Source organism: Eschrichtius robustus, chromosome 2 (genome assembly GCF_028021215.1).
Source record: "Eschrichtius robustus isolate mEscRob2 chromosome 2, mEscRob2.pri, whole genome shotgun sequence".
In the NCBI taxonomy this organism is placed as follows: domain Eukaryota; kingdom Metazoa; phylum Chordata; class Mammalia; order Artiodactyla; family Eschrichtiidae; genus Eschrichtius; species Eschrichtius robustus.
In genome coordinates this window covers 35,655,308-35,683,246 of record NC_090825.1, presented here as the reverse complement: position 1 = coordinate 35,683,246, position 27,939 = coordinate 35,655,308, and the positions used below count along the sequence as shown (strand labels likewise).

The following is a 27,939-nucleotide window of genomic DNA, read 5'->3' as shown; positions in this document are numbered from 1 at the left end:
AACAGTCTGCATCTAGATCTCTAGACTTTGAGCCCTCCCCTCCTACATGTTGGCTGAAAGTCTGAAGCAATTTTAACTTAGAATTGAAGATCAGAGTGTCAGTCTGACCAGCAGTGTGATTTCATGCAAAGGTGGCCAACTTCTTATTCTGATCATCTGGGTAAAATCTGATGGTACTTTCCAAGCAGAAGGGCCCTGAGAATCAATGGACATACAGTTAACTAAAAGCGTCAGGCACATAGGATACTTTTTCCTAAAAGAGTAACCTTCCGAAGAGCTCGTCTTGGCAGAGTCCCTGTACCTGTAATTCTTTTCAAAAAAACCAAACAACAACAAAAATTTAATTCTATCAAATCAACAAAATCGATTCAACTTCTAATAACTCCATCCAAGATGATTGGATTTTCCCCTAATCTCCTCAGGGCCCGCCTTCTGAAGCAATCTGAAACCTGACAAAACGGCACCACCCATCCTAATATCCTCTGGTTGGACAGCTAAAAAGTTGGACGGGAAAGTATAAATCCTCAAGGAAGGGATCCCTGAAAACTTCTCCTCCTCTCAGGGGCTGAAGCGATGGAGCCGAACTTTCCCCGCTGCGTGCGCGAGGCCTGGGATTCCGCAGAGGGGTCCCAGGAACCAGAGATGCTGCAAATTTTGAGCTTAGCGGACCCTGAGGAGTGGCAGCTCCCTTTCTATCCTACGCTGGGCCAACTCTCTGGGGACGACGAGGACTTCAATGGGGAACAACTTTCTACCGCCTGCGGGCGTCTGCACCCACACTGCCCGAAACACGGACCCCGAGCGCAGAGCACCTGCAGGCGGGGCGCTGGGCAGCCCGCCCCGGACATGACGCCCGCGACCCGCCAGGAGCCACAATCGCCCTCAGGAGGTGGGGCCGCCGCCCGCCCGCAAAGCTTCCCTGGGCGGGTCTTGCGGCATCGGGGACCCAACATCTGGAACCCGAGACCTCTGACCGCGGGGACCCTTCCGGAGCATCGCCCTCCTCCTGGCCTGGAGAGACACCACCGGACGTCCCAAGGCTGGTGGCCGCGGACCTACACGCAGTGGCCGGCAAGACCCTGGGCTGCCTCTCCCGCCGCCTTTGGACCCAGGAGCCCTCATCTCCGCTGAGACCCTTCATTGGATGATCCCTTGCGACAGATGTTATTACAATAACACCTCTTCGTTTGGCAATCATGGAAGAATTCGTCTTCAGAGACATTTGTGAATTTTCCTTTCGCTTACTTAATAAATTATACCAAATTCCAACGCCTTTCTCTCTCTTACTTTGTCTTTTGGGGAAGGACCCGACGCAGGGGCGGGGTGGCCGGGGCCAGTTCTCACCAGGGACCCTCAGTCCCCTGATTTGCTGGGCGAGGGGAGGCCGGTGGGGTCTCTTGGGCACACCGGGCGGCCAGGGGTCCAGCATAGGCGTTGCCAAACTGGGTCCCACGTGCTGGGCTCCGACACATCCAGCAAAGGGCGGCCAGCAGCCCTGAGAACTCCACTTCGCCCGATGAACGCTCCTGCGCCCTCGCCCTGGCCCTGGCCCTTCCAGTGCATCTGTGGGGCCGTCCAGTCACCTTCACGTTGCTCCACGGCCCCCAGCGCCTGTCGCCGCTCCAAACGCATCGAGAAGCATTGGCCTCGGGTAGCGCAGAGCTTCCGTCTCCCTCAGGCACTCTCCTGGGCGTGTCCCTTCTTCCTGACTCGCCCCAAAGCCGACTTCCAGCTCCCACCTCAGAGCTGACCTGCAGCCAGAGCGCTGGGGCCCCGGACAAGAGAAAACTAGGGATTGTCTTTCGCGGTGGGGTGTTTCTGCGGCCAGATTCTGGAGCGGTTAGGCTCGCGTCACTTCCTAACTCCAACCAGGCGACTTTCCAAGGCGCCTGACTTCTCATTACCATTCGGAGTTGAATTAGAGTGTCCACCCAATCCGGGGTTTGAAATGGGGCCTGAGAGAACAATGGCAGGCAAAGTGTAAGTGCTTAATAAATGTTAATACAATTACACTGAGAATTTCTCAACTGCTGTGATTTCTCTGGGGGCAAAATCCTTCACTAGGATTAATCTCACAGGAGTCTGAATGTGGCGACTCCTGGCCTCGAGAGCGGTTTCCTGGAGTCCCTTCCCCTCATCGCTCTGGTTTCTGGCATCCCACCCAACCTCACCTTTTCTCTCCTTTCCCTGCCAGGATTCCATGGGCCACCTGTGCAGCCTGGATGCTGGGGCTCAACCAGTATGTAACCCTGGCCTGTCCCCAGGGAATTGCAAAAGTATTCTTTTCACCCATCCATTGGACCACAGAGTGATATTTCACTTTTTCAGATTCAAACAGAACTTTTCCATTGAGGCCTGAGCATGGGAAACATGCAGCTCATAACAAGAGGATGTGATGACATGGGTGTGTGTTGTAGACACTGCTATGTCTTTATTAATGTATTTTAATTTCCTACTTTGTCTTTTATTTCTTAAAGAGTGTATATGAGAAATGAAATCAGTGAGAACTGGAAATAAAGAAATCACTTTTAAATTTCATCCTCACTTTTTCAGTAGTCATTTCAAATACTTAATCTCTTAGGCAAATAAATGAAATAGCCCTTGAATTCATGGAAAGACACAATTGTCCATAAACCCACTTGTCAGGAATCACTAGCAGGATTTGGAGTGCAGTTCTACAGTTCCTTTAGCAATTCTAAAATCCAAAATTGTATGCAACCTACACTTTGGTGTGTAAATTTTGGTACAAAACTCATTTGACAGCAAAATATGGCATAGACTGATGTGAGGCCATAGTGTACTCTATCCAAAGTAGAATGAGTATTCATAGGAATGATTGATTACTGGGACTGTCCTAGACCATGCAGACAGGTACACTCTATCAGGCAAGCTCTTATTGTCACTTTATAATTCCTTACATTTTAAATTATAACATACATCTAGACACCAGTATTTTATTAAATATATTAGAGTATCTTTAATATTAAATAGTATATTAGCAATACCTAAAAATACAATTTTAGGTTGTTTTTGGTTGTAAAACTGACTAGTAGTGCTGAATACTGTAGAAGTGCCCTTTGCTGGTAGAAAGCTGGAGTCATTGCAGTATTTGATCATCCATAACATTGTTAAAGAAAATTCTGTTCTGGAATAGATTGCTTCTGCCATTACCTGTAACTATTTCTAGTAACGGGGTTTGTGTGCTCCATTTTTTCTCTGCTTTTTACTTAAAAATTTTTTAAAAATTGACTTGAACTAGCCACCTCTACCTCTGCCATTTGTACTTCCCAACAGCCAAAGGAATGACTCACAGTATAAAGAGAATTTTTTTAAGCTGTTAGGTTTTATTATCAAAAAAGATTGTTTTTTTCAAAAGAAATGTTTTGTGTAATTTTTAAGTAAGGGAAAGGAATTTTCACAAATGTACACAATGTCAAAATTTCTTACATGATTGCTAATTCATGCAATTCAATATGGGGCATGTGAACAGCAAGGTAACTGTACGTAGCTATTTCCTCAAGTCTAGAAATGGATAATTTCAAGAAGAGAAGGCAGGCAGGGGACACAAAAGCAAAAATAAACTAATGGGACTACATCAAACCAAAAAGTTTCTGCACAGCAAAAGAAACTATCATCAAATTGAGAAGGCAACCTACTGAATGAGGGGAGATATATCTAATCACATATTTGACAAAGGGTTAATATCCAAAATATACAAAGAACTCTTATATCCTCTTAAGGTTTTAACTCAAGTTATACAACTCAATTTATACAATTTAAACTCCAAAAAAAGCAAACAACCTCATTGAAAAATGGGCAGAGGACCTCAACAGACATTTTTCCAAAGAAGACACACAGATGGCCAACAGACCCATGAAAGATGCTCAGCATCACTAATTATCAGGGACATGCACATCAAAACCACAATGAGATATCATCTCCCACCTGTCAGAATGGCTATTCTCCAAAAGACAATAAATGACAAGTGTTGGAGAGAATGTGGAGAAAAGGGAACACTCATATACTGTTGGTGGGAATCTAAATTGGTGCAACTACTATGGAAAACAGTATGGAGGTTCCTCAAAATCTAAAAATAGAAATACCATAGGATCCAGCTTTCCACTCCTGGGTATACATCCAGAAAAAACGAAAGCATGAATTCAAAAAGATACATGCACCTATTTACAATATCCAAGACATGGAAGCAACACAAGTGCCTAAAAAAGGATGACTGAATTAAGATGTGGTAAGTATATACAGTGGAATATTGCTCAGCCATAAAAAGAATGAAATTTTGCCATTTGCAGCAACATGGATGGACCTAGAGAATATTATGCTTAGTGAAATAAGCCAGACAGAGGAAGACAAATAGTGCATGATATCACTTATATGTGGCATCTAAAAATAATACAAATGAATGTGTATGCAAAATAGAAACAGACTCACAGATATAGAAAACACACTTGTGGTTACCAAAAGGGAGAGGGAAGAATGAGGGACAAATTAGGGGTATGGGATTAACAGATACAAACTACTATGTATAAAATAGATAAGCAACAAGGATATACTGTATAGCACAGGGAATTATAGCCATTATCTTATAATAACCTATAATGGAATATAATCTGCAAAAATACTGAATCACTATGTTGTACACCGGAAACTAATATAATATTGTAAATCAACTGTACTTCAATTTAAAAGAAGAAGAAGATGTGGTATATATACACAATGGAATACTACTCAGTCATAAAAAGAATGAAATCCTGCCATTTGCGACAACATGTGGACCTTGAGGGTGTTACCTTAAGTGAAATAAATCAAAAGATAAAAGACAAAAACTATATGATTTCACTCATATGTGGAATCTAAAGAAACCCCAAACCACCCCCCCCCCAAAAAAAACTAAAACAAAAAAACTGAACAAACAAAACAAGAGAACAGATTGGTATTTACCATAAGGGATGGGGGTTGGGGGCTGGTTGGAATGGGTGATGGGGGTCAAGTGCATGGTGATGGATGGTAACTAGATTTTGAGGATGATCACTTTGTAATGAACACATGTGTTGAATCATAATGCTGTACACCTGACACTCCTATACCAATTTTACCTCAATAAAAAAGAATGAAAGGCAAAAAGAATATTTTATAGGTTTCATAAGTGATCGTTAAAGTTGATGTGAAATAAATGTAGATGGATTTTAGAATAAAATAAGCTTCCTTTCTTTATCCACTATTCCCACCTACAGGATATATCCGAAGTCATATACCTAATGAATGCCTACACAATCTATTCAATTTACTTTTTTTTCAGGAAGGAAAGATAAAAATAATATACATTTCCTGGAAGATTTGGGGGAAATAATGTGACTTCAAAAGAGTCCCTGTCCAGTAACAAATCCAGAGAAATGAGCCTGCACCCTGCACTGCAATATCCAATCTAGAGGAAGAACAGATAAATACTATTTACGCTAGTAAATAGAGAGCCTTATTTAGAAACTAGAACGGAAACTCCTGAAACCAGAAATTTCAAGAGTCTCTGTAAGTGGACTCTAGGTGTCTAGATGGTGGATCCTGAGAGCCGGAGAAGCTTCGAATGGCAAGTGATTATTGGGGAACTTCAGAAGTGGCCCCAGGAAGCTGACTGCAGTTTTGCTGTGCTAAGTAGCAGAGATATGTCTGCCCAGGTGTGAACAGTGAATGGACGTTTGCATCGTAGAGAAAGGAAGGTGCCTGGATGGCAGTAACACACAGAGGAGTGAGGTTTCCCAATGGGGAGCCCGATTCCCTAGACAAACACCTACTGAGCAGCCCTCCAGCTGACATCTCTCTTCCTCCAAACTGTGCAAATCATGGCACTAGTTCCTTTCAACTTCCCTAGACAGAAGCTGCTCACTAAGAGGGGAGATGATGTATTAGGGGATCTTCAATTTACACACTCCAGATTACACTGTTATACTATTTAAATCAAATTTTACTGCTCTCTAGTGTCTTGGAAAAGCTTCTTGAATAATCACAATATTTTTCTCTTCCATTTTATTTATTTTGTATCTACCCTGGAAAATACAGTGTCATAACATAGAAACTAAATAGCTCAGCTCATATATGGGGTCATATAATCTGACAGAGTGAAGAAGAAATTGTGAACACACCTTCAAATACCATCAGTTAGGTCTCCCCTATCAATTCCTTGGCTACATCTATGGTCAACCTGATAACTGATTAGGTCAGTAGCATATATTTGAGCAGTCAAAGTCAGCAATTAAACTATTCAACCAAATCTAACACAAAATTTAAATCTTTCATCATAATTACCTATTAAGTATGATTGGATGCTAGCAGAGACAGAGGACTCTGAGATTGCTGTGGTACAGATATATCTCACTAGGGCCACAGAAAGCCAGTATTTGCCTTCCCTCCATCAATGACCATATTAATCTTTTTCTAGGCTGAGCCTGTGAATTGGATGTTCTCTCTTGATGATGAGATTTTCCTTCCTCTAGATTTTCCATCACACTACTGAGATCTAAGTTGAAAGGACATGCTCATATCTCTAATAAGGCTATTTTGACTCTTCAAAGTTAGTACCCTCCCAGTTACCTTCTTTCAATTAACTTAGAAAACATTCTTTATAGCACTTATACTAAAATAGTTCTATCTGCTTATTTGTTGGCATGTTTACTGTCTGTCCGTCCCATGAAAGTCAGACACTTTAGGACTTCCCTGGTGGCGCAGTGGTTAAGAACCCGCCTGCCATTGCAGGGGACACGGGTTCAAGCCCTGGTCCGGGAAGATCCCACATGCCGCGGAGCAACCAAGCCCGTGTGCCACATCTACTGAGCCTGCGCCCTAGAGCCCGTGCTCCACAACAAGAGAAGCCACCGCAGTTAGAAGCCCACGCACCACAGTGAAGAGTAGCCCCTGCTTACCGCAAGTAGAGGAAGCCCACGCGCAGCAACGAAGACCCAACGCAGCCATAAATAAATAAAAAATAAATTAAAAAAAAAAAAAGTCAGACACTTTATGGCAGATCCCATGTCTGCTGGTTGATGGCTTTAGCTCCAGGATCATGTGTACATGTAGTATAATATTGGTGCTTAGTAAGGCTTTGGGAATGAAGAAGGAATGAATATAGAAAAAAATATTCTCCAGCCACAGGCTGAACAGAGGAAGATCAGATATCACTGAAAAGGAGAAAAATAACTCTTGGGAGGATTTATTTGTTTGTTTTTCCTTGCTGCTTCTCAGAAATGCTGGTAAACATGCTGTGAGCATCAAATGCTGGGATGACCCAATCAATCAGATCTGACCAAAGCCACATTCAGCTCGGTGTTATTGGATGTCATTCAGAAGAGGATATTAATTTGCTTCTTCTCGGGGGTCTGGTATCCTGAAGCAATGTGCACTGAAGGTTAACACCAATGTCTGTGTTTCAGCATCTTAATTCTGATGTCTTAGAGGTCCTAGGCTAGAGGACTTCTGCTTCCTGCTCCTCTCTCTTGGCCCAGACACGCTGTTTCACGATATAAGAGAGTGAAGGTTTGGAACTTCATCTGTCTTGCCGTGGTGAGGGTTTGGTTGTCTGCAAGCAAGAGGCGGGAACCTGGCTACTGCCTTCCCTGCACTGGGTAGAAGCCTGGGTCTTGACAACCTCCAGGGACTGAGCAGAGGCTCAGGGGAATGCTCCACTTCTGGTAGGATAGGACCTACTGTGCAGGAGAGAAATAATGGGACTCAGAGACTTTCTCTGTGCCATGAGTAGTTTGGAAGCTCCCAAAAAGGCCTGCCTGGGAGTTGACACTTGGGTTCCGGCCTGGTCCAACTTCAGCCCCAGAGAAGCCGAATATGGCAGATCAGGTGGCTGCCTTGATCCAGAAAAGCTACAAAACCCCGGTGCAGGTAGTCACGGGGTGCCCACAGGGCAAGGACATGGAATTCTTCCCTCTCCGAGCCTACCTGGTTGGCTACCTCAGCGCTTTCGCCTCTGACTTGGTTAGAACCATCCCCTTGAATTCAAGTCCCGTTGCTACAGTCACCTCCTGCCCAGTGTTCTAGTCCCCCTACTGTACATTTGTTCTCTGGGATATCTTTTCAAAATCATGCCTTCCATTTTATTTCTAGGGCTGCATAGTTTGGGATTGTGCAAATATGCCTATTGTTTATATATTTTTTTATCCTGTATTGGAAAACACGTCCGTTTTTTGTTTTGTTTTTTTTAAAATTTATTTTATTTATTTATGGCGGTGTTGGGTCTTCGTTTCTGTGCGAGGGCTTTCTCTAGTTGCGGCGAGCGGGGGCCACTCTTCATCGCGGTGCGCGGGGGCTCTCACTATCGCGGCCTCTCTTGCTGCGGAGCACAGGCTCCAGACGCGCAGGCTCAGTAATTGTGGCTTACGGGCCCAGTTGCTCCGTGGCATGTGGGATCTTCCCAGACCAGGGCTCGAACCCGTGTCCCCTGCATTGGCAGGCAGATTCTCAACCACTGCACCACCAGGGAAGCCCAACACGTCCGTTTTTTAACCACAATTTCTGGCTTGTAGAAGTGGAATTCTGGGTCAAGAGTATTCATATATATTTTTTGAGATTGATTGATTGATTGATTGATTTAGGCTGCGCTGGGTCTTCGTTTTGGTGTGCAGGCTCTTGATTGGTGTGTGCAGGTTTCTCTAGTCGCAGCGAGTGGGCTTAGTTGTGGTATGTGGGATCTTAGTTCCCTGACCAGGGATTGAACCTGGGGGCCCCCTGCATTGGGAGCTCGGAGTCTTAACCACTGGACCACCAGGGAAGTCCCCAAGGGTATTCATATTGAAATGCTTAATGCATATTGTCATGCTGGCTTTCCAAAGATCCTTTCAAATTCATTTCTCAAAAGCTGCGTTGGGGAGTTACCACTTTACCAATATTAGAACAAATGGAAAAGCTTAATACAGACCACTGTGGTAGTCAAACTTATATGTCATGGTTTCACTTTACATTTCTTTCATCTTAAGGAGCCCTGACCTGGGTCCCAGCTCCCCTTTCAGCCACAGAACCCCCTATACCGCTTCCACGCCTGACTCTACCCACCCAAATCAATCCACAGGCAGAGAATAAGGAAGCACGTTTTAATCATTGCTCATAATTGGAATCAACGTAAGAAACATGACAATTCTGAGTACAACTACAAGAAAGCTCCTTAAGATGGTATGGATTCCCTGAAGAGAGATTTCTAATTGAGAAAGCTGTCGGTAATCCAGGAAAGGAGGGACAAATAAGGACTGGTCTGCCCCACAGAGTCCTCCAGGCTCATCCCAGAGCGAGGCGGGGCCCAGGGGAGAAGCCCAGCCAGGCAGAAGGAGGCCTCCACTGGGGTGACTCAGGCTCCAGGCCAGGGCATGGGTTGAAGGGGCGCCGTGGGCCGGACAGAAGGCTGCGACTCCTTTCCTTGCCGAGTTCCGCAGGGTTTCAAGCCTCCACAGGGTTCCCGCAGCTTCGGGGTAGGGGACGGGGATCGTCCTGGGCTCCTGGAGGCCATCTGGCCGCGTGTCTGTCGGCCTCCGCTGCTGCGGGCATCTCCTGGCTGTTCAGGCCCGATTGTGCCCTGCGGTGTGTGGCTTCGGCCTCTTCTTGACGGGGCTGCCACTCCACCCCGGATGAGCCGTTGGCTCCTGGACTTGTGGGTCTCGCCAGCGTTTGTGGCCGCTCTCCACCTGGGGACCGTCTGCGTGTCCGGGGCAAGCGCGCCGCGGCAGCCCACATGCACAGTAGTGCGCGTCCTCGCAGAACCGGGGGCTTCGGCAGGAGGGGCGGCTCAGCGCAGGGAAGTTATCCAGAGCCCAGGCCCAGGCCTGTTCTCGGTTGAGGCCCGGTGGCACGTGGGGCTCTGGATGCGCCCTCCTCCGGGGCAGCTCTTCCCAGGTGTAGTACGCGTGCGGCTCCATGGCTTCAGCCTCCTCCCAGGCCAGACGCGTAGCGGGTCTAAGCAAAGGGGCGAGTGATTCATTCCCGTACTGAGTGTGCCTTTTATAGGGTCTGTCTAGTACAGGAGGTCGGAAACCCACGTCCAGATAAGTGGGGCTAGACACTCATTTGCCTTGCAAATTGCCTCGGAGCCTCGCGAGATTAAGGAGAAACCTGCATCTTGCTGGGAGGGGTTTGGAAATTCCGAGTGGTTTCGGTGATGGAGTTAAAGGAGGGGGATGGGAGGGGAGGAGGGTCCCTGGCAGTTTCCATTCACTGGAAGAAGCCTCACTACTTGGGATGAACAGCTATGCATATCACACCTCAGGTTCTCTTCTTTTAGCACAACAGAGAGGATGGCCCGGTGTTAAGTGATGAGACAGCCAGGTTCCATCTTTGCCAGAACACAAAGGTAGTTCATGCTGCAGCTGGACTGAGATTCTAGGTCCTCCTCCTCCCACATCAGGTGGGGAAATGAGGAACGGAGTGATTAGGTAGGGGCGGGAAAAGGAGAGTCCCATGCCTACTTAGAATTCTAATACTTCTATTTTGGTCTACACTAGCTCAGCCAAATCAAAGGGACACCTCAAGTTTGCCCTGATTTTCAAAGCTACAGGGCACACTGAATTGAGTGAACACCATGTTTTTAATCGTGTTTGTTGGTAAGGCCCCTATCCTGTTTTATGTAATTATGGACCTTCTATCATTACTGATTCTCATTTCTCTGCTCCCCTTAGGTGTAATTTTTCCTATTAATAACTATTGTATTTTTAATATGTATTTGGTATTTTTCAGTGTTGTACTATATAATACTGTTTTGCATGCCCACATATTCAATTCATGTAAACGGAAATGTGTTCTATTCTGATTTTTTTCATTACTTTCCATTCGTTTGGTAATTTACAAGATCTCTATATGCAAATTTCATCTGCTGCTTCCAACTCATGCCTATTCCCCTCTGATGAGCTTCTGCCACACTTTACCCCTCCACTGTACCCCAGGGGACCCTCAGATTGCTACTGAGTTACCATTACTGTATGGAATCATCTCTTATGGATCAGTGAGACACTTTCTCTAGAATAGGTACCCATGAGCAGAATTGTGGCACAGAAAATGTATAAGCCCAATTTAAGAGAGTACTACCAGATCATTCTTTGGGATGACTGTGTTACAGCCGGCAGGTAGCTAGATATGAGCAGAGGAATGGGGGCAGGGGCCAGGTGGCAGGAAATTACGCATCTTGTAAACAGCAGGGGTCCATGGGAAGACAAAGAAAAGCAGGAACCTCCAGACTGACAGGAAACCACAAGTTTGGGGTGATATGTGTCCTGGAAGGAGACAAAGAAAGGTGAGGAAAGGTGGGAATGTCCTGCACCTGAATGTAACCTGTTGCTCGTTAATGCTCTCATTACAATAAAATTATCCTTGCAGATAAGAAGTACCCATCATCTTTTCAATTATGTTCGCAGCCACCGCTGCGATGCCGTTCGCTCTCCAACGCTAGCGCCTTCTCTAGCTCCCCGAGCTCCAGCTGAAGGCGAAGGGGGGTAAGTAAGGAGGTCTCTATACCATGGCTCTTACAAAGCAGACTGCCCGCAAATTGGTGGAAAAGCACCAAGGAAGCAACTGGCTGCCAAAGCCACTGGCAAGAGTGCGCCCTCTATTGGAGGGATATAGAAACCTCATCGTTACAGGCCTGGTACCGGGGCACGCCCTGAAATTAGACGTTATTAGAAGTCCACTGAACTTCTGATTCGCAAACTTCCCTTCCAGCATCTGGTGCGGGAAATTGCTCAGGACTTCAAGACAGATCTGCGCTTCCGGAGTGCAGCTATTGGTGCTTTGCAGGAGGCAAGTGAGGCCTATCTGGTTGGCCTTTTTGAAGACACCAACCTGTGTGCTATCAATGCCAAACGTGTAACAATCATGCCAAAAAGACATCCAGCTAGCGCGCCGCGTATGTGGAGAACGTGCTTAAGAATCCACTAAGATGGGAAACATCTCATTCTTTAAAAAAAAATTCTCTTCTTCCTGTTATTGGTAGTTCTGAACGTTAGATATTTTTTCCCCCACGGGGTCAACAGGTACCTAAGTATATGATTGCAAGTGGAAAAATAGGGGACAGAAATAAAATATTGGCAGTTTTTCCATTTTCATTTGTGTGTGAATTTTTAACATAAATGCGGGGTCATAAAGCATTAACGCAAGTCAAAATGTTTCAGTGAACAAGTTCCAGCAGTTCAACTTTATAACAATTATAAATAAACCTGTTAAAATTTTCTAGACAATGCCAGCATTTGGATTTTTTTAAAACAAGTAAATTTCTTACTGACTGAAACTAAATGGTGTTTGTAGCATTTTTATCATACAATAGATTCCATCCATTCACTGTACTTTTTCTGAGTTGTCCTACACGCAAGTACATGTTTTTATTGTTGTCTGTCTTGTGTGCTGTTCCTGTAAGTTTGCTATTAAAATACATTAAACTATATTAAAAAAAAAGTACCCATCATGCACCGACGCCATGACACTTCTGATCTAAGCTAAATAAAGACAAAAAGCCCTCCTCCCCTCGGGAAGACGGAGCTGGGATGAAAATCAGGGAATATGACCCCCAAACTCCTCCTTCCCCAGTGAATACTCCGCCCCTTCATTTGTAAGCCCCTCATAACCAGCTTGCCAAAGAAACCCAGGGCAGCCGCTCCTCATCTGCCCGCTCTCCTTCTGAGAGTGTATTCTTGCTTAAATAAAATCTCACGTTACTTTCTTAACCTCCCTGCTTCATCTCCGAAATCTTTTGACAAGACAAGAACCTTAAATTCACCGGGACCAAATGCAGCCTTGACAGACAACAGTGCAGGAGGATTACAGATTACTGTACGCATACATTCCCCACATATTTGGTACGACCCAGTATTCTACCTCATGCCATGAGCTGCACGGTTCCGAAGAGAGCAGCTATGGTGCGTGTTCTGATTCAACGTTTTTCTTTTTTGATTTCTGACAGTGTCTCTCTTGAGGCGCCAGTTTACAGTGTGGTTCTCAGTCTTTTCCCAAGGAATGTTCAGCCTGATGTCTGCGTCTTCCTTTTCCATCAAATTTCAGTTATCTTCTTCCTCTAATAAATCACATGTGTAAACAATTCCAGGGTTCTGTTTGTTTCCTAAAAAGCATAAAATAAATAAAACAGTGACAGCACACTCATCTTCATCCTTACTAACTTATTACAATCTTCTGTCTTTAATTAACCTCTTAAAAATGAATCTAGGTGCCCTGAATGAAATATATATTTTTGAAGTTTACTTTCTGCGTTCAGGGTATTTTGAGGATGTTTGTTTTGTTATGATCATGATTTTTCAATGAGAAAAAAGGAAAAAGGAGAAAAATTCCTCACAATATTTCATCTTGAACTTTTACAGTTTTCCCTTTGTACATGTATTTCCATCAAGAAAGAAATAAAATATTTAAATAATGACGTTTTGTTTCTTTTGTATGTGTTACTTTAATTAATGTAGGATCCCAGGACAAAGCCAGGAGCTCCTCTGATCTTTGCTGGTCACTAAACTAGCCCAGTGATTGGGGCATCAGGAGTCTGAATACGGGGAGGGGCCAGGAGTGGTGGTAGATGAGGGGCGCAGGGAATGGAGAGGAATTGAAACTGAAGATGGAAGAGCAGCTCCTTAGCTAGACCCAGAAGGAAAATTATCCAAGAGGAAGGTTTCTAGCTGAACCAGAATCCAGAGCCACATTCGTCTTGGTCCCAGATTTGAAGGCTGACTTTGAGACCAACAATTGGAACTCCTTTGCCACTGGCCACTCTGGACACCCACCTCATACACACACCAAGCCTAGGGCTAGGAAGGGCACCTGCCCACACACCAAGAGGAGGAAAGAGCTTCTGGAAGTCCATGTTAGCATGACCCTTGTAAAAGTCAGGATCAGAGATCTGTCCCCTACCCCTTTTCATTTGCAGACTACTAATTTGATGCAAATCATTAAGAAGCCAGAGGAATGAGGTAGAGATGCCAGAGCACCTGGAAGATTTCAGAAAGGCCCCTGAGGAGGGCTAGGACCCTAGGAGGTACAGGAAGACTTAGCTGGGGTAGATCCCAGACCCAGCGACGTTCTCAGAGATCCTGTCTGCCGGATCTCCTAGACGACCAGTGCACGTCTGCAAGTTTGACAAGCAGCCACCTGGCCACCTCCGTGTGCACAGGGGACTCCACCACCCTCCTCACGCCCAGGAAAGCGAGACCACCAGCCACCTCCACCCCTGCACCTCTTCCATCGCCAACAGTCAAAGTAGGAATAGACCTGAGAAAGAAGAATTTCGCATTTATGGACAATTTTATTAAAAGAGCGGAAAAAATGGGTACACATTTTTTGAAGACACAACGTCGCCCATCGTGTGAGCAAACGGAGGGATGTTGCTGCAATATCCGTAGCGGAGGATCACCCAGGGAAGGGTTTCAGCGGAAATCTCACGCTCCTAGGCGCCGAAGATGGAGGCAGCCCGTATTCTTACAGGTCTCAGCTCGTCGGATCCGCTGCCACCAGCACTGGGACGTGCGGTGGTGGCTCCCGGGGCAGGAGCAGGGCGATGCTCCGAGGGGTCCCCGCCGTCAGGGTGCTAGGGCTCCACTCGTTCATCCTAGGAAGCAGCGTCACCTGCTGAGGGAGGCTGCCTGGCCGTGGCTGCGGAGCTCCTCGTCATCGGCGACCACCTCTCCCGGGGGCTCCTCTGGCTCCTGGTGGGTCGCGGGCATCCCGTCCTGGGCTGGCGGCTCTGCGCCCCGCCTGGAGATGGTCTGGTTTCAGAACCCTATCGCAGAGGCTCGCAGAGACTGGAAAGCAGTTTGCAGTTTAAATCCAGGTGATCCCAAGAGAGGTGGCTCGGGCGGGGTCCAGGATCTGTCGATCTTTAGGCTGGGGGCGTCTTCGGCGCTGGCGACTCTTTTGCGCAACCCCAGGCCCGCTGCTCACAACCGGGAAGTTCTATTCCAGCACGTAGCTCTCAGACCAGCTGACACAGAGCTCCATACTAGTAGTGCTGGAGTAGAGACTGAAGCGCAGGTCCCTGGCCAGGGGAATGGCCGTGGAGGGGAACGCCTAAAGGATGGTCTGGGATGTGGGAACCAGGAGGACTGGGGTTTCGGCTTCTGATCCTATCCCACGGTGAGCCAGCTCTCTTGGGACCTCCAGTGAGAATTGTTTTCCGGTCTCTGGGCTTGTGCATTGCAACTGTCGGCGACACAGACCCAGATCGCAGCGCATCCAGTGGCGGCGCGCAGAGACGGCCTGGGGCCGACCCCCGCGACCCGTAAGGATCCATAAGAGGCGACTCCAGGAGAGGCGGACGCCGCGGAGACCCGTTGATGACGGATCTCAGAACCTCTCCTGGCGGGGTCTCCCGGCTCCGGGGGCTGAGCCCTGGAGCCTGAGATCTCTCGTTGTGTGGACCCTCCCAAGTCTCATAGCTCAGCTCCTGCCCCCAAGGAGCCACCATCACCCGTCCCAGTGCTGCTGGAAGCGGAGCCTCTGCCTCCGCCGTCTGAGCTCCTAGGACCCCTGGGATTTCCGCTGAGACCATTCATTGGACAATGCCTCTGGTTTTACTCACACGGGATGGGAGGGCTCAACAGAATAGGCTTGTGGAATAGAAACAGCAGACAAAGAGAAACCAGAAGGCTGCTAAACTTTGGAATCCTAGGAACAAGAACAAGCTAGCACAAAGAAAGGAAAATTCCAGGAAAAAAATTTTAAATTTAAGATCAGAGTATAGGAAGGTTTGAGAATATGAATGAGAAGGGTTGAGAGGAAATAGTATAGAACAGGGAGAAGGTAAGAAAAAAAACAGCATGTAAATGGAGCTTGTAGACTGAAAAAAATGCACAACATAAAAGTTGAGAATTGTGTTTTATTCAGTGGACTTTCTGAGGACTTCAAGCTGGAGAAGCAGCCTCTCAAATAGCTTTGAGGGACTGCTCCAGAGAAGTAAGGAGAGAGCCTATATGAGAGGATATAAGTAAGGAGACAGCCTATATGAGAGGATATATGAGTTTTGCAACGAAAACCAGGTAGTCGGAACATCACAAGATTACTGTTAACTTTTAAAAAACAGATTTTTTAAGTTAGTGAATTTAGCACTTTTCTATGTATGGAAGATGCAAGAGTCTGGGCTCACTGAAAACATTTCTTTGATATGCACCTTAGCTATCTAAGACCAGTATCCTGTTCTTTCCCATCTTGAGTTCCCTCAGGACTCACCGTCTGGGGTGGCTGTAGTGCCTGAGGGCTTGACGGCCGCAGCATCCTTTGTTTGCTGATAGGGTAGGCAACATTTTTCATCCACAGGCTGTGATGAAAGAAATTGAACAATAGGAACCGAATATCATGTGTCTCTGATGTGGTAACTGTTGAAAATTAGACTGTGTCAATTCATAATTTTTTTTGAGTGGTAGATTTGTCAGTTTAATGCATTATTGTAAACAAGTAATAAATGTAAATGTACGCACCATTTGGGAAAAAGGTGTCTTTAACAAAAGATTAGGATTACTCTGTTGCTCAATATCATGTTTCTAATGGCCACTTGGGGGGAAAAAAAAAGGAAAACCTCTAAGTATTCTGTAACATTTTAAAAAATTTATTTATTTTATTTTTGGCTGCTTTGGGTCTTCATTGCTGCGCGTGGGCTTTCTCTAGTTGCAGCAAGTGGGGGCTACTCTTTGTTGCGGTGCTCGGGCTTCTCATTGTGGTGGCTTCTCTTGTTGCGGAGCACGGGCTCTAGGCCCATGGGCTTCAGTAGTTGTGGCACATGGGCTTAGTTGCTCCGCGGTATGTGGGACCTTCCCAGACCAGGGATCGAACCCGTGTCCCCTGCATTGGCAGGCAGATTCTTAACCACTGCGCCACCAGGGAAGTCCCTTTTGTAACATTTTTACTCTGAAAACATTATGGGTCAAGGAAAAAAAATGTGAATGGAGGGGGAATTTGGCAACTGTGTGTTTGGCAGGCGACACTGTAGTCATTTAAGGATATTTTATTCTATTTCCTCACATCTTACTTTCTTGCAACTTTGTAAAGATAGATGAGGCAACTCTCTGAGCCATAGTTTCCCATTGAGGATGTGAAGTACTTTGCACATCTCCTACCTCAGGAGTTCAAAGTTAATGATATGGTTTTCTTATTCTTTTAGCATTTTACCACTTGTTGCCCTTGCCCTGGGCTTCTGTTCCCAGTTGTCCAAAGAAAACTGAATGTAAATTCAGAGCGTAAAAAGAAAAAGATGAACACAAATGTTAGTCTTTGCTCTCTCTCCCCTTAAAAAAAAAAAAACCCTAATAAAAGTTAAAAGACCAAGAAGTGGGGGAATAATTTTAATTTTTTACAAAAGGTTAAATTCCATAAATAGAAAAAGCTCTTTCAAACAAGAGAGATAAGACTGGGCTCACTAAATTTTTTAAAAATGCAAATTAAAACAATGAGATATAATTTAGTCTAATATATGCTAATATGTGAAACTTTTCATTATAACCAGTGTTGGTGAACTAGTCACTCCCAAACACCGCTGGTAGGAATGAATTTGATAGGATCTTTAGAATCGTAATATGGCAACGTGCATTAAACATTTCAACATCAATACTCTTTTGACTGGAAATTTCGTTTCTTGTATAAGCAAGAAATTATATTTAAAAACACACGTGTTTTTCAGTAAAGGACTGAGAAACATGATGCATCCGCACAATCCAAAATTATGCAGTCCTTAGAAATAGAATGGATGCATTATTTTGAAAATACATCCCAGAAGTTATCATTATAGCATGGGGTCCTCATCTCTGGACAGGCTGGTGGCCGTAGCACCAGGGTTTGGAAGGCATGGTCTGAGTGGGAGGAGGAAGCACTGGGGTTCCCATGCCCAGCTACGAATAGAGAAGAACAGAATTCCAGGACCCCTGCCTCCGTGAGCACTGTCTCTCAGTTCTGAGTCCAAATGGGAAATTCTGGCATCTCTCCATCACATGCAGCTACTTTGTATGCAGCACTCTTCTCTGCTGGAGCTGAATTAGGCTCAGACGGGAGCCAAGACAAGACTCGGTCCCAGAGCCCCGAGCACCTTGGAACCAAGCCCAGCCCAGCTGACCCCCGCAGGAGAGAGGGACCGGGCCGAGGAACTCGACGGCCCCGTGCTCCAGCAGCTTCCCTTGGCCAGGCCGGCCAGACCCGGCGGCGACAGACAGCAGGACATCGAGACTCCTGACAGCGGGCCCCCTTCTGAGAGCCGCCCTCCTCCGGTCCCCGCTTGGTGGAGCCACGAGCGGCTCCCCTCGGGCTGCTTGGAGTGGTTTGGTCGCACCCTGCGCACCTTGAGCTGCGGCTGCTGCAGGTCCATCTTCGGCGCCTAGGAACCCTGAGATTGCAGCCGGAGTTTTGGGCACTTGCCCCGTGAAAAGATTCTGGGTTACAAAACCTGCCCTCTTACATGGAATAAAAATGCAGTAAGACCTAACTTCCGAGTTCGTTGTCAATGTTTGCTTCTCTTTCCCCTTGAGTTTCTCGTTGCAGTTCTGGTCGCTTAGCACTTGCAACTTGCTTGTTGGACAGCGAGCGCAGGGAAAAAAAATACTGATATATCCGCTATTTCGCCCAGCTGGTCGTTTGCCCGTGGCAGTACCGCCTGTTTTGCGGAGCCGGAGATTGCTCGCCGGCTGGCAGCAGCGGTAGTCGCTTTATGCGGGCGCTCGCTCCTTCCCGGTACTTTTAAGCGTCCGCGGACGCTGTTTTCTGGGTCGAGTCTCTGATTGGTGCACCGGGAGGGCGGTTTCTCCGCCCATCCGGAAGTGTTTCCGAAGGAGCGCGCCAAACCCGGTCGTGTTTCTGGGCCGCAGGCGGGTTGACTCTTTCTCGGCGACAGCACAGCTACTTGAGCAGCCCCGGGTGTTTCCTTGGCAAAAGCGGTAAGCTGCACCGAAACCGCCGGTTTCTCACCCTCCAGTTCCATCTGAGTGCGGGGCGTGGCGAAGCTCTCCGCTGCAGAACCCCTAAATTCGGCCAGGAGCTAACTGGGTCCTGGCACCGCCGCAGCCCCGCCCTCCCACGCCTATCTCATAGTCGTATCCCTTGGGGTGGCACGGAGCCCCTGTTCCCGTTGGCACTTTCCGCGGTTGTTCTGAGCCCGAGGGTTTTCTCTCACAGAACGCGTTTGCCTAGATGTGATTACGGTGAAAATAAGGACCTTTTTTTAACCTTTGAAATTTTGGTAATTACTTTGGGGGTGTCCAGACTGCACGGTTTATTATTAGTGATTACCTTGTTCCATTTCCGAAGGATGACATTCTTTTATTCCTATCAGAGGCATTTTCAAGAAATAACATAAATTCAAGTGTTGCTTATGTTCATGAGATAACGTAGGTTTAATATTGCTTAGGCGGCCTAAATGGTTTGGTTGGCTCTGGTTATTTTGAAGCATGGTGGATTGTACATTCATTTACCATTCTTCATTGAAGGTACTGAAGTTTTAAAATTGTGTATTGTTTTATGTACACCTTTAAGTAATTAATTTAGTAATTAATTTTCAGTATATTAGCTTATTTGGAAATGATTTAGATATTCAAGAACATCCATCATTTAACTTTGTATAAACATTTATGTTACTTATAGCTCCTTACATTGCTGTGTATTATGTATATGTTTGGATTTGATATTAGACATTTAACTGTCATCTTAGGTTACTTTTCTTGCTGACAAATTTCGGTAGATTGAGATAGCATGAGCTTATTTGACCAGTAAGCTCATGTAGATAAAGTTTTATGTTTGCTTTATAGTAATCTTTACAATTCTGAAGACATGGGCATTTTATTGAAACCTAAAAACTTAAAGTAGCCTGTATTTACCAAAGATTATTCCAGGACATACGAACTTGAAAAACCTTTTGGGTTAGTTTCTATAATTCTGAGAGTTTATGACGTAATTTATATAATTACTTATTTTTCTTTTGCCAATTAGAGATCTTTAAACATATCACACATACATAACATACATACTTACATATACATAAACCTTTAGGTACACAGTAACAGATTTACACAAATAGACATACACAGATTGTAGATTTGTAGATATTGTAGATTTTATTTTAAATTTTTATCTATGTGTCAGGTGCAATAATACAAAACTCAAAAGATTAGCTGATTCAAAACTGTGATGCTGGGAGATGGATTAAGTTAACGTTACCCGTTTAGATGGCCAAAGCTTTCTACTAATGTTTTTTTTTTTCCATTATAAAGATTCTTTTAGTGAAGCTATTTATGGAATCATTTTGTCTTTTAGTAGCTTCTGCACACAAATGAAAGAATGAATTCTATTGCCTCCAGAGTTTCTGGGATTCTCTGTTTTTCTGGGAACCCTGAAAGTGGTCTCATGTAAAAGTTCCCCGAAGTGGCTATAGTAATTACAATTGTTGATGAAAATTCCGTTAACAATCAAGTTAAGAAGAAAAAAGGCAATTTTATTTGAGTCAAACTGAGGATCATAATGTGGGAGACAGGCTGTCTGAAGCTCTGATAACTGGTCCTACTGTTAGCAAAGACACAGTCATTTATATTTTTGAAACCAAGGATCCTTCATCAAAATGACATACTGATGTTTTACATAAAGTTTACCAAATATACACAGTCTAGGTAAACACAAACACATCGAGCAGTAAGTCACAATGACCACCTACAGAGTTGGAAAGAATGCTAATCTTTAAGAAGTCACATTGCTAGCATCGGAAGAAAGGAACAAATTGATCTTTGCTGTGGAGCAGGCATTCCCATCTTTGAGGAGGTCTGGTTAATATGTGATGCAGATGTATTAGGGAGGGAGGAGGCTCAAATGAAGACAGAAGAGAGAATTTTATGCTTAACTTTTCTTTACCTGTCTTAAAATATAATTTCCTTTTTCATTTTCCCCTTTTGATCATTAATCTTTAGATAGCATTAGGTGATCAAATATTTGTGCCCCCAATAACAGGGTCTTTGCTTACTTGCTCTGGATCCATCACGTCCCTCAGTCTTAATAGCCCAGTTCTTTCTTTCCTTTTTAGGAGTTATGCTAGTAGAATGCTTGGCAAAGGCTGATAGACAATCGTGCTCCAACAGACGCTTACAGCTTTTTTAAAAAATTAGGTCCAAACCATATTTGTGTGGTGGGGTCAAAATTCCACCTTTTTGTTACCGTATCTGTTTGTCTTCTTTAGTAGCAATTTCTTGAGCTTATAGATGACATCTTTTACTGGATTAGCAGGGTTAACAGAGAGCAGTGGACAGAAAATTTCAAGGCTTTATGGCGTGAGTATTTAAAGCTGCCTGTTCCGCTGCAGCATCAGCAAGCTGATTTCCTTTAGCTTCCATAGTGTCGGATTTGGAATGTCCTGGTGTCTTAATAATTGCTGTTTTTTTGGCAGTTGTATAGCAGTTAATAATTGCAATCTGTTTTTCGTTTTTTAGGTTGTCCTTAAGAGGTTAAAAACCTCATTGTTCCCATAGCATTCCAAAGTTGTGTGCCACTCCAGAAGGCATTGCAACTGTCAGTATAAATATTTGCTAGCTGGTCTTTAGCAAGTTGAAAAGCTAAGGTTAGGGCAATTAATTCAGCTTGTTGTGCTGACTTTTTCTGGTAAATAAGAGCTTTCACTTATATTCACTGTGAATGTTATTGCATATCCAACTCTATAATGCCCCTGCTTATCCTTTAAGTAGGACCCATCTGTAAATCAAATTAGATTAGCCTTATCAATAGGAGCTTCTTGTCAGTCATTCCTGGGAACAAGAAGATAATCTGTTAATAAAATGCAGTCGTGATTGTCTTCTTCCTGTAGTTCTGGAAGCAAAGTTGCAGGCTTAGGGTTATTACAGAAAGCAACAATACTTCATAAGAAATTAGTCGGTTTACAGAAGTGCTGAGTGTGGTGAGAGTTTAGAAGGACTCAACTGAGTGTGGAACATAAATAAAGAACACCCCCATTGCTATTTCTTCAGTAGTCTTACATAAGAGTGAAATAGCCCCCATACAAGGTGGAAGTCCTTTTGCTACGGAATCAAATTTAGTTTTAGAGCATAAAAGCAAGTCCTCTACAAACATTTTTGTAAAAGCATCAGAGTAAGACAACTCTATAAGTGACAAAAGACTTAAAAAACATGGTTAAAGACCTGATTACAATGCAGTTGTCAAGGAAATTTGGCTATTTCTGTGACATACAACACTTTAAAATAATAACTAGAAATATGACTGAGAACATACCACAACATTTCAAATTTTAGGGAGTTCATATAATTTCTAGAACATTAGAACCTTCTAAGAAGTTTTATCATTACTTATTTGACAATATTTCCCATGTAATTTAACATAACCAAATAAGGCTAATTAGTTTAATATCTCTCTCTGAGGTGTTCAGGGACCCTCTGAAACATTCCAAAGTTAACTAGAGGTCAAAAGAACATTTAGAATTTGATTTGAGGAAGTTTGTCAAAGATATCAAAAGGTTTAAAACGTTTGGCTAAGTAGGATCATAGTCGCTGTGAAACAATAGTCATTTAACCAAAGTGACAATAAAAGATTTCAAAGGCAAGTACAGAAAGTTACAACAGATTGCTTAAGAGTTAGTAAAGAAACTTTACAAGCTATTTATCAAAAGAGATCAATATTTCAAGAAAACTTATTTCTCTTAACAGAGTGAAAAAACAAGTTCTAGTTTTGTACAGCTTTACTATCAAAATTCATTCACTTGATTAAATTCAGTCTATTCTTAGTCCGTCCTGACCATGCATAAAACTCTTTTTTCAGGGTTCCTTGTTAAATTTTTAAAAATTTCTTTTATTAAAAAAATTTTTTTCTGATCCATGCATCCTTTATTCCATGACCAACCGCTGTGCTGCATCCAAGCAACAGTACACAAACTGGCAACCAACCGCAATTCACCTGTACAACGATCTGAGGCTTACAGTACATTTAAGGCTTTTAAATTTGGAATAATTTTTTTTAAATAAAACCAAAGAACCCTCAAACCCAAACCCCCAACCAATCAAGTAGTGTAGCAATTTTAAGCATCTTACACTTCTGATGCTTACTGGAGCAACTCCAGTGTGAAAACCCAAATAACTCCTAAACTAGAAAGATTAGTTTAGTGAAATTTTAATTACATAAATTTTTCAAAGCATAAACTTGTAATTTTTTGTCTTGGAAGTGTTATTAAATTTTTAATAGAAAACATAGGAATAAAAACATATTAACAAAATGTAGGCAATCATTTACATTACAAACAAGGAATTTGCAGTTTGTTGTTGTAGACTGACAAAAGAAAACTACCCATTAAGAATCTATGCACAGGGCTTCCCTGGTGGCACAGTGGTTGAGAATCTGCCTGCCAATGCAGGGGACACGGGTTCGAGCCCTGGTCTGGGAAGATCCCACATGCCACGGAGCAACTGGGCCCGTGAGCCACAATTACTGAGCCTGTGCATCTGGAACCTGTGCTCTGCAAGAAGAGAGGCCGCGATAGTGAGAGGCCCGCGCTCCGCGATGAAGAGTGGCCCCTGCTTGCCACAACTAGAAGAAAGCCCTCGCACAGAAACGAAGACCCAACACAGCCATAAATTAAAAAAAAAAAAGAATCTATGCACAATGTAATTGCAAATATGTAGAGTACTTTAAAAAAGCCTACAAGGAGGACTTTACAGAAGGACAGTCAGCTAGGTTCTTTGTTAGACCAACCAGACGAACGAAATATTAAAACTCTGTGGACTAGTAATAAATTTACTCTTAAAAAAACCCCAGGGCTTCCCTGGCGGCACAGTGGTTAAGAATCTGCCTGCCAATGCAGGGGACACGGGTTCGAGCCCTCGTCTGGGAAGATCCCACATGCTGCGGAGCAACTAAGCCCGTGTGCCACAACTACTGAACTTGCGCTTTAACTAAGCCCATGTGCCACAACTACTGAGCTTGTGCTTTAGAGCTCACGAGCCACAACTACTGAGCCCGTGTGCCACAACTACTGAAGCCTGCACGCCTAGAGCCTGTGCTCCGCAACAAGAGAAGCCACCACAATGAGAAGCCCACGCACTGCAACAAAGAGTACCCCTGCTCGCCACAACTAGAGAAAGCCCGTGTGCAGCAACGAAGACCCAACGCAGCCAAAAAGAAAATAAATTTATTAAAAAAAAACAAACCAGTTTCCTTTTAAGAATATTCCAGAATATTCTTAAGAATATAATTTATAATAATTATAAATATTATATTTACATGGTTCCAGTTGATGAAGCTGTTCACAACAGTTCCAGTAAATTACCCTTTAACTGATTTGTTTGGGGGAAAGATCGGCATGTTAACAAAAATTAACGAAGGAATTTTCATCACAGTGGTTTTCAGTTACACTATCACAGTTTCACCAATGGATTGGACCCCCTGAATCCAGTGGCTGAAAGAGAGCTGCAAGTCAAATACTGAGAACGTGGATGGAGAGAGTTTGAGTCCTGCATAAATGAATCCTACTGTGATGGGTTAGGTGGAGAAAAGGGTGTGAGCATCCTTTTTACAGCAGGAGAGAACGGTCCCCCCACTCAGCTCTCATTCCCATTCTGCAAAGCAATGAAACTGGAAATCACAACTGTTCAGTTTAACATGTGTGAAGTGGTAGAACCTCTAGATACAAAAGACCAAGATGTCCTCAGCTCTTTGATTGATTAGGACGCCCGAAAAGCTGAGCATTTCCCCGTGATTATCACGCCATGACAGCTATCCAGTTAAAGGATGTGCAAAACAGAGGACTCTTGTATATGAGATAAAATCAAGTCATCTTCAGGAATTAGGAAGTTCGTGAGATATGAACTGTTTTAGTCTTTCTAGGTATTGTGCATAAAGCTCTATGTCATTATGCCCGGCCCCTTTGACCCAGAGGGGCTCCACGGCCCCGGAACAGCGTTCATACATGGCCAGGCCATGGGAGAAATCGATGACTTCGTCCTTTGTACCGTGAATGACCAACACGGGAGAGGTGACTTTAGATATCTTGTCAATCCCGGGGAAAGCATCAAAGCACTATGTTTTCCTGGTATCGGATAAAGCCACACGCAATCCAGGCATCAGAGGCGAACGGAGAATTAACGGCTGCACACTCATACCTGGAGGCCAGGTGTACAGTGGGAACGGTCCCAATGCTCTGACCATACAGGATGATGTTCTCAGGACTTACGCCATACCGGGTGCGCAGCGCCTGCCCCGCGGCGTCGATATCAGCGTAGAGGTTCTTCTCAGAGGGCTTGCCCGAGCTGACGCGCCGTAGCCGGAGTAGTCGGTAGAAGATGTTGCAGTTGATGCGCGAGCGGAGGCCGATGCATCAATAGGAACTACACGTCTGGCCCAGGTCCACTGCATTGCCGTGGGAGAAGAGCTGCGTGTAGCCACTGGAGGGCGCGCAGCGCACGAACATGCAGCCGACCCGGTTGTCCCGGGCCGTGCGCGAGAAGACCTCGACGGCGTCCAGCTTGCGCCGCGAGTACGGCCAGTCGGCGCGCTAGCTGCCTGCAAGCGCCGGGGCCCGTGCCCTCCTCGGGCTGCTGCTGCGTTGGCTAGGCTGCTGCGCCGGCTAGGGGCCGCGCTGCTCGGGCGCCAGCACCGTGTAGGTGGGCTCGGGCCGCAGGAAGGCCAGCTTGGCAGCGATGCGGCTCGGGCAGGGCGGGCAGCAGAAGAGCCAGCACAGCTCTCCCGGCGAGAAGCCGTTCCTCCTGACGCCTGGTGCGGGCATCGGGGCGGCCTCGAGCGGCCAAGCAAGGCGGCTGCAGCCCGTCGGCCCTGCGGCAGGAGGAGGAGGAGAAGCGGAAGGGGAGGCGCAGGAAGGGCGAGGCGGGGCTGGCCTGGCCGGCGTGGCGCTTCGAGCCGGGGCGGGTCAGCTGCGACCCGGGTGGCCAGGCGAGGCGCAGGCGGCCGGGGCTCGCGCGCAGCACACAAAGCCGCGGGCCACGGCTGCGGCTGACACGCCGGCTCCAGCGCGCCGCCCCTAACCCCCCTCAGGCCCGCCGCCCGCCGCCACTTTTGGGTTACCCAGGGTTCCTTTTTTTAGATTTAAATTAATTTCTACAAACACTCCACTTCATAACACAATCTTCCAATAAAACAGGAAATATATTTATTAATAGTCTGGAACATATTCTGTGTCTCGGTAATAAGAGGTCAAAAGTAGGTAAACATAAATTCCTTTAGCAATTAATGTTCAGTATTTTATCTTATTAAAAAATGATCTAGAGGGAATTCCCTGGCGGTCCAGTGGTTAAGACTCCGGCTTTCACTGCCATGGACCCGGGTTGGATCCCTGGTGGGGGAACCAAGATCCCACAAGCCGGGCAGCGAGGCCAAAAAAAAAAAGATCTAGACATTCAATGAATTTCCATCATTTAACTTAATTTCGCAGAACTCTAAAGCTTCAAGTTACCAAATACCTGGAGAAACTCTTTTTAGGCAAATATAAAACATTATTTCTAAAGAGCGCACCCAAAAACTTTTATCTTATTTCTCTCTATTTCATTACTTATGAAAATATCATACCAAGTTAATTTTATTGTTGACCAATTTTATAACAGAGATAACATGAGCTTACTGATTTTCAGTAAACCTAGGTTTAGAATAGTATATTGTATAGTACAATAAAAGTACTATACTTAATGTTGATGACTCTAAGGACATGTCTATATCAATTAAACCATCAACTTAATCTTATTTTTATTCATTAAAAATTAATCCTAGATCATGTGATTCTTTAAAAATTTTGGGCTAGTTTATGTTATATTTAGAAATATTTGATTTGTAAGTGCTTATTTTTAAGTCAACAGAGCTCTTTTAACAAATTAATTTTGATAACACCATCCGAAGGTAGACACATATTATATTTATAACATATACACAGACATATGAATATCCAGAAAGACACAGAGCTCTCATAGTTTTCCTGCTTGAGTTTAAAAAGGTTTCTTTTCCCTTTTATTCTCTCAGTTTTAAGTTCTAATTTAGCCAAAGCTGTAGTCTCAGGCGATGAGCACTGTGTTTAAATTTCAAGGGCATGATAAGTATTATAAATCCAAGCTTTCCCCTAGGAATACTTTTATTCTCTGAGTCAGAATTTTGGAAACATGTTTTATCAAGCTCGCTTTCTCTGCTTATGAAAAAAACAGTTTTGGAATGTCAAAAGAGCTCTATCCTGGCCATTTAAGAGTTAAGATAATACTTGCAAATGTTGGCTTCGTTCCAATTGTACATGAAGCCAGCTGGCGTTCCAGTGGCTGGCTGTCCATCAGGGAACTGTAGAGCCTTTGAAGCATGTTTTCCCATTACTAATTTGGTAGTCTAATTTAGATATGATCTGAACAAATTTCTCAGGGCAGTGTGATGAATCCCATGTGTGCTGCTTCTGAGTCTAGCTCCCCAAGGAGTTACCCTGGGGTTGGTTCCACTCTTCTATGTGTCTCAGTTTCTCCCTCTGACAGTCTAAAACTGCTGTGAGTGCTTGGAGCACTGGGTGATCAGCCATAATTATTGTGCATCCCCATGAGCAGAATTTATTTAATGGTTGTAGTGGGATCCCCTGTGGGACCACCGCTAGTCATGAGGCTTGACCCTCAGACACTTCCGCTAGGTTCTCAGTTGCCTGAGAATGCCTTGTGGCCGGAAGGAGCAAGGGTCTCTTTTCTTTTGAGCTGCAGGCTAAGTCTCTCATTTCACTAGCAAACATATATACAACATATACACCATATACACATATACATCACATATACACAATCTTTCCAACTTAGCCAAAAACTTAAAAAGCCAGCCAAGCCAGTTCACTCTAAAATTCCCCCTAGGTCCTTGCCTAGGAAACGTCAGTACCTCCCTGGGACTCCAAGTCCCAAGAAAAATAGCTTGAGTAAAATTTAGGATGTCATTTAAAGCAATTTTGTCCAGACATCAGGAGAACTCACCAAAGCACCTGAGGAA

At 44.7% G+C, this 27,939-nt stretch overlaps 1 protein-coding gene, 1 long non-coding RNA gene and 2 pseudogenes across 2 annotated transcripts; 2 read left to right on the top strand and 2 right to left on the bottom strand.

Moving 5' to 3' along the window:
* The first annotated feature begins 573 nt into the window (after window positions 1–573).
* Window positions 574–1,131, top strand: LOC137758823 (annexin-2 receptor-like). Its single transcript, XM_068534808.1, has one exon. The coding sequence runs from the start codon at window positions 574–576 to the stop codon at window positions 1,129–1,131; it is 558 nt and encodes a 185-aa protein (XP_068390909.1).
* Window positions 1,132–10,987: 9,856 nt separating this feature from the next.
* LOC137756250 (uncharacterized) lies at window positions 10,988–16,256 on the bottom strand. Its single transcript, XR_011072221.1, has 3 exons — window positions 16,207–16,256; window positions 12,862–13,102; window positions 10,988–11,267 (listed from the first exon to the last, which is right to left on the bottom strand). It is a non-coding gene; the product is annotated as an uncharacterized lncRNA (long non-coding RNA).
* Window positions 11,510–11,917, top strand: LOC137756239 (histone H3.3C-like; annotated as a pseudogene).
* Window positions 16,257–23,168: 6,912 nt separating the features above from the next.
* LOC137756228 (alpha/beta hydrolase domain-containing protein 17C pseudogene) lies at window positions 23,169–25,765 on the bottom strand (annotated as a pseudogene).
* Window positions 25,766–27,939: the final 2,174 nt, after the last annotated feature.